This window comes from Octopus bimaculoides, chromosome 11, assembly GCF_001194135.2.
Source record: "Octopus bimaculoides isolate UCB-OBI-ISO-001 chromosome 11, ASM119413v2, whole genome shotgun sequence".
NCBI lineage: Eukaryota > Metazoa > Mollusca > Cephalopoda > Octopoda > Octopodidae > Octopus > Octopus bimaculoides.
This window is the reverse complement of record NC_068991.1, coordinates 589,184-595,822: the sequence shown is the minus strand read 5'-3', so window position 1 is coordinate 595,822 and position 6,639 is coordinate 589,184. Positions and strand designations below refer to the sequence as shown.

At 35.6% G+C, this 6,639-nt stretch overlaps 2 protein-coding genes across 3 annotated transcripts in view; one reads left to right on the top strand and one right to left on the bottom strand.

Moving 5' to 3' along the window:
* Window positions 1–59: 59 nt before the first annotated feature.
* On the bottom strand, window positions 60–5,165 carry LOC106881846 (BTB/POZ domain-containing protein KCTD3). Its single transcript, XM_014932361.2, has one exon. It carries the CDS (start codon window positions 5,152–5,154, stop codon window positions 2,986–2,988), a length of 2,169 nt encoding a protein of 722 aa, XP_014787847.1. The 5' UTR covers window positions 5,155–5,165; the 3' UTR covers window positions 60–2,985.
* Window positions 5,166–5,953: 788 nt separating this feature from the next.
* LOC106881845 (N-terminal kinase-like protein) overlaps window positions 5,954–6,639 on the top strand; it is a 25,261-nt gene continuing 24,575 nt past the window's right edge. Inside the window, exon 1 of one of the 2 annotated variants that reach the window (XM_052971422.1) lies at window positions 5,954–6,149. In XM_052971422.1, the coding sequence (XP_052827382.1) occupies window positions 6,036–6,149 (114 nt within the window). In that variant the 5' untranslated portion in view covers window positions 5,954–6,035. The remainder of the gene's footprint in view (window positions 6,150–6,639) is intronic. The other variant, XM_014932360.2, reaches the window with a different exon arrangement.

Genomic DNA, 6,639 nt, shown 5'->3' with positions numbered 1-6,639 from the left:
ATATATGTATATATATACTGACAATATATTAGTTGAGAGCATTTATATGAATGACTATATTGATTAACACTCAATATAGTGTGTGTGTGTGTGTGTGTGTGTGTGAGAAACAGTCATTTGTCAACAGAAGTGGATTCTGTAAAACAACAGAACAAATATCAACTTGATACCAACACAATTTTGTAAAATGGAACACATCTCTCCCTCTCTCTCTCTCTAATATTGTGTACAATCAACTGAATCTCAACCATTGATCTATTCCTCTCAGCTATTTTGTAAACCCTGGTGGCACAAATGACAAAAATCTTTGACTGTGATTTACACTGAAAATATGTTACTACCATTTATGCAAACCCACCCCCTTTTGTGGGACTGGATACGCTACCATGCACACTAATCATATATAGGAGAGATTATATACACCTCAATATCAACAAGTTTATACAAAAACAAATACACGTGTGTGCACATGTATTTCTATATTATATATACATACCAAACAACATATTTATATGAACACACACACACAAACACCTGTGTTATATGGAAAACATGACTGCATTCTAGTTTGATGTTTTTACCAAGGCCTTTCCATATTTTCGTCTGAGTTTCAGATAGTTTGCTAAAAACAGTAAAGTTCTCAAATCCATCATCAATATTTTTAGACTTTCCTAGTCTCATCTTCAGGTTCGTGTGATGTTGTCATATGTTGCTGTTAATGATGGATTTCAAAAGTTTACTGTTCCAAATAAACAACAAGTAACTCAGACAAAAAAATAAGGAAAAAACCTCAAAATTAAAAATGTAAAAGTAGAATAAAATCATGTTTTCAGTACAGTAAAAAATAAAAAAACTGAACTCTCTCTCTCTCTCTCTCTATATATATATATATATATAATGCATGTGTAAACAAGTTTATACACATATTATAAACATACACATGTATGTATGATGGCTGTAAAACCAAAACTTTGATGAGACTGTCAGCATTTTCCTTGTAAAAATAAACTATATACATCACCATCATTTCATATCCATCTTCCATGCTGACATGGGTTGGACGGTTTGACAGGCGTCAGCAAGCCAGAAGACTGTACCAAGCTCTACTGCCTGTTTTGGCTGGATGCCCTTTCTAGTGCCAACCACTTTACACAAGTGACTCTATATATATATATAGAGAGAGAGAGAGAGCAACAGATTTATGTACACACACACACACACATTACATTATATACAATCAAATTTATCTATACATACAAATGTGTGTATATATATATATATATATATATACACACACACACACACACACACACACACACAAAATGTTACAATAGATTTCAACCATTTCCAAAGACACATTGCTTTACAGAAGCCTGGAACTGATATTACAATTCAATGAAAACCAAAAATTAAAAAACGAAAATATTCTTATAATCCAACATAAATATTGAGTTTCAAAACAATATGGTCGGGGAGAAGCCTTTCCCTGAAAATTCTGCCAATTTTCAAAAAAATACCAAGAATTAGCACTGAAGCCATACATGAACAGTAAGCTTCTCTGTTTTTTTGTTTTTTTTTTCTATAGTTTTTCTTTCTTTTTTTTTAAGTTGTTTCTTTTTTCTTTTTACAGTTATTGAAAGACTGAATTCCAGCTTGTGGTGCTGGTTTGTTAGCATCCATCATAGAATAAAATAAATTTGTTCATCAACATGAGGCTACCAACAATAACAAGGTTATTAACAATAATCTCAATCTTAATAATAATAATAGTTTTGTAAGGATCTCTTCCAAAGGCACAATGCCAGGAATTTGCGAATTTCATTTTATCAACCCCGAAATGATGAAAGGCAAAGTTGATGAGGGAGAGATTTGAAGTCAGAATGTGAAGGGCTAAAAACAAATTGCACCCATTTTGTCTAAGACTCTAATAATTCTGCTGAATGATTTCTTACCAAAGATTTAGGGGAGAAGCAAGAATGGTGGATTACATCAACACTCGTACTTAATAATAATAATAATGTTTGTTAATTTTGGCACAGGGCCCGAAATTTTGGGAGAGGGACTAGTTGATTACATCAACCGCAGTAGTCAACTGGTACTTTATTTTACTGACACCCCCCCCCCCCCAAATGATGAGAGGCAAAATCAACCTTGACAGAATTTGAACTTAGAACATAAAGAGTCAGAAGAAATACCACTTAGCAATTTGTCTAGTGCCAAAACCATTCTGCCAGCTCACTACCTTAATAACAATAATAATAATAATAATAATAATAATAATAATAATAATGGTTTCTAATTTTGGCCCAAGGCCAACAATTTTGAGGGGAGGAGTTTAGTCGAGACCATCCTTCCCAATACTTAATATTAGTCTTGGGGGGGGTTTAAAGGCAAAGTTTACCCCCAGCAGGATTTGAACTCAGAAGAAATACTGCAAAGCATTTTTACCAACACTATAATAATAATAAATGGTTCTAACTTAAGCCCAAGGCCAGCAGTTTTGATGATGGAGGGATGAAAGACGAAGTTGACTTTGGCAGGATTTGAACTCCAAAGTGCTGAAACAAATACTACTGCAAAGCATTTTTACCAATACAAACAAATCTGCCAGCTCACTGCCATAATAATAATAATAATAATAATAATAATGGCTTCAAATTTCGCCACAAGGCCAGCAATTTTGGGGGGAGGGGATGAGTCGATTACATCAACCTCAATGTTCCACTGGTATTTATTTTATCAACCCAGAAAAGATGAAAGGTAAACACCTAAAAAAATAATAATAATAATAATAAAAGTTTTCTCCCATTGGCCAGAAACTGTTGGGAAAAAAAGTGTAGATCATTAAAGCAATGACTAGCTTGATTGATTCTTATTTCACTGAAGCTGGCTTCAACCTGAAGGGGACAAAAGTTAAGTTGGGAGGATTTGAACTTGTAATACAAAAAGTTATTTTACTCTGGTGTTGCACCAATTCTGTCAGATTTAAAAACATGAGACTTCAGCTTCGAAATCATCATCATCTTCAACATCAACAGAACAACCTGCTTCAGGTTGCTGATCACAAGGAAAAGTTTCAGCTCTTTGTCGACATGCCATGGGTTGAAATCCATGGGGTGCAATAACAGAGGGAGACGGACTCATACAGGGGGTCGATGACCGAGAATTACTCAAATCAAACTGGTCAAGAATATAGACAAGTTCAGCGGGTGTAGGACCACCACTTGTGGCACACTGGTCTTTCTTCATCATTTCAATAGCGGTGGTCAGGTCCCACATTTGGATGCTACCATTCGTATGTCCAGTAAATAAATAACGCCGGGGTCTGGATCCCATTCTGTTAGAACCATCACACTCATGCACACAAAATGAACTGATAGGGCTGCCATCAACTGATTTGATCACACAAACTCTACGACCTGTAGAAGAAAGACGCACGAAAAGTTGATCTGTATCAGGGACAACACGCTGCACAAAAACCTGTTTGTCATCCTGTTCGCCAAAAGGACCGGGGAGTTTATCGAAATCATGTCCACCAGGATAACTCATCTGGTTATCCATTCTATCAAGTGAAACAATTTTAAAAGATGCGAGTGGAGTGGAACCAGGCTGAGTTGAAATCATTCCTCTGAAGCGAGTGACACTCCAAGTTCTTACATGGTTATACTCAGAACAAACTGAAACAAGGTGATTCTCAGACAACATCACTTTGGTGACAGGACTTCGATGGACTGTGAAAGTTTGGAAAAGTTGCGGTTCATGTCCCACTGTCTCTGGATGTTGAACAATAACACGCACCGTACCAGAACTTGTGCCGTAGGCAATTTCAATCCAATTACCGCTGAGGCTGTTAGTTTTGGGGGTTAGATAGACGCTAAGAGCAGTGACCATATCATTGCTAGGGTCTTTGTAAAGTTCAGTCACCAATAAATCATTATCCTTCATACGAAGAGGAAATTTCTGCATATCAATATAATAAATTGATCCGTTATTACAACCAAGAAGTAAGAAAGAGCCAGCCGTGTCATAACTTGTGATCGGTATCACATCTTGTATTTGCCAATGTTGAGTCATAGCATGCCAGACTCCCACTTTACCTGTTTGACTCAGCGCCACAAGTTGGCTACCAATGAAAAACAAAGAATCTACCGATACTTTTAAATTAAATGTTCCAATTTCTCTACTGTCACCGTCATCTGTGACAGACCACAACCAAATCGTGCTTCCAGTTGAAGCAGCTACCATTTTGTTAGCAAAATCCTGGTTTGGATTGATTACTTTGGCATTGAGTGCAACTCTTTCGACTGGATTCTCCATGTAGAAACTGGTCCAAATCAGGTGCCAACCTGTGGAATCCATACGAAAACAAGAGATAAAATGTAAATAAGCAATACAGATCCAGTTGTGGTGGCCACGTATCATAGTCACTCGCATAGATTGGACAGGCATACGATTGGAATCGAATTTGTTACCTCTTAAATCCCAAGAAGACTTCCGAGAATGACGAATGTCACCACAAGAATTGCGTGACACAGCGTTAGGTCGAAGTTCCATGGAAGGTTGTCTGGAATGCGTGTGGCAAAGATCGACTGAAGAATTTCGGGAATGGGTATGTAGTTGTTGTTGTTGTGGGCTGCTGCTTTCGTTACTGGCACCAGCATCAACCCTCTGAGCCACACCAGGTCGACATAGTTCAGATTCAATTAGACTAACAAGAGAATGAGACTGACCTCCGTCCATGGATTCTGGTTGCGGAGGAGTTGGTGGAGAAAGATAGCTGTGAAACAACACACCGCCACAAGTTGGGTGATCAAGATCTTCACAAAGCACTAAACGACGAATTAAAGGCATAATACCGTAGAATTCCGCTTCGTGTCGAAGTGTTGAGATATCGACATGTTTTAAACTTATTTCTTTGGTTCGCAAAAATCGTAGAATGATGGAAAATAATTTCGGATCTCGGTCGATGAAAATAGCCCCAGTTTCGTCTTTTAGGCTCGATATCCTTCCACTGAGAAGACTGGTAAAGAAAGAATCTGGTACCCACGTTAAAGTCTGTCTTGAAGTTGAAAATCGTCGCCCACCAACATTTAAATTGATTATTTCAGATGACATAACTTCTCCACTCACTTCTGGCTCTTTACTCTCTGCCATTGCTGTGGAAGAGTGAATCGAAATTGCGGAATTACATTCGTTTCGAATTTCGCTCGCGGAAATGTTAATTAGAGAATTAACAAACTACCTGCAAGTGAATAAAACCAATACAATAATTTTTTTTAAATAAATCTATAAGATATTAAAGAAAATTATACATGACTTGTTAATGTTATCATTCACCTGTTTCAATATAATTTATTTCATATTTTTATTCTCATTTTAGTTATCTGCAGAAAGAAAAAAAATATTAATAGATACTTTAGAAAATTTATTATACAGAGAGAAGATTTTAAGAGCTGGAGTATTTTATAAATAAAATACTATCAAATTACAAGATATTGTTTTCTTATTACGTTAAATTATTCCAGCAATTAGTACCTTTCATTTCGTCATTTCCATTCCTCATTTTTAATTAACAAACATGAATCATGTTTTAGATATATATTACAATAAACTTATTCCTAAACCTTAGCAGAAATATTAATTAGAAAACGAAATAAATTTAGAATTTTAGAAGAGTAAACGAAATATTTCAAAAAACAATTAAATAATTATTTCTTAATTTGCTTCCTACAATGGAGAATTATTTCCCTTACATTTCCTGATATTCTACATACTTGTAGAAAAATCAGTCGACTGAAATAAGGAAATTCTCAGAATTTATTTCGAAGGTTTCATAAGAATGGTATCGTATATTTTTGGTATCATATGATTCTGATTTTATAACAAGTATCAATTGCAAAAGTTGACGTATCAAATCCAGATTAGAAAGACCGGGGTTATTATTTTAGTGTCGACAACAACACCGTTTTCCGGTGGCCAACCAAAGTGACACGCGGCTGATTATTTGACAGTCGAGGTTTCAATCCTCTGCCACGATGTGGTCCTTCTTCTCTAGAGACCCAGTCAAGGATTTCAATTACGATGTTGGTGAACCTGTCAGTGTTTTAAATGGGAAATCACTTTGGACACTTCATCCTGGCAAAAAGAAGGTAATTACACCATTTTATTAACACGTCATGTTATGTATAAATATAAACATTCACTTATATATATATATATATACACACATATACATACACTTGCATATATAATGTGTATGTAGACGTGGAAGATGTAGGAAAGAGGAATTTTTTATCGTGAGGTTTATTCCTTGTTGAGATATATTTTAGGGGAAATATTTATTGAAGCTTGTTGATTTATTCATTTCTCCCTTATTCTTCGTCTCTGTGACATTAGGCTGTGAGCTTGTTTCTCAAATCTGCTTTTAACCAAATCAGCAGACTTTTTCCCAACTGCATTCGAAACTGTCTTTGCTGCAAGTCCTTCAATCAACATTGATATGGTCGTCACACACACACACACATATATATATATATATATATATATATATATATATACATACACATATATATGTGTGTGTGTGATAAAATACCAACAGCTTGGTGGTATTTTGTTTGTCTCTCTTCTTTTTCTTCCTCC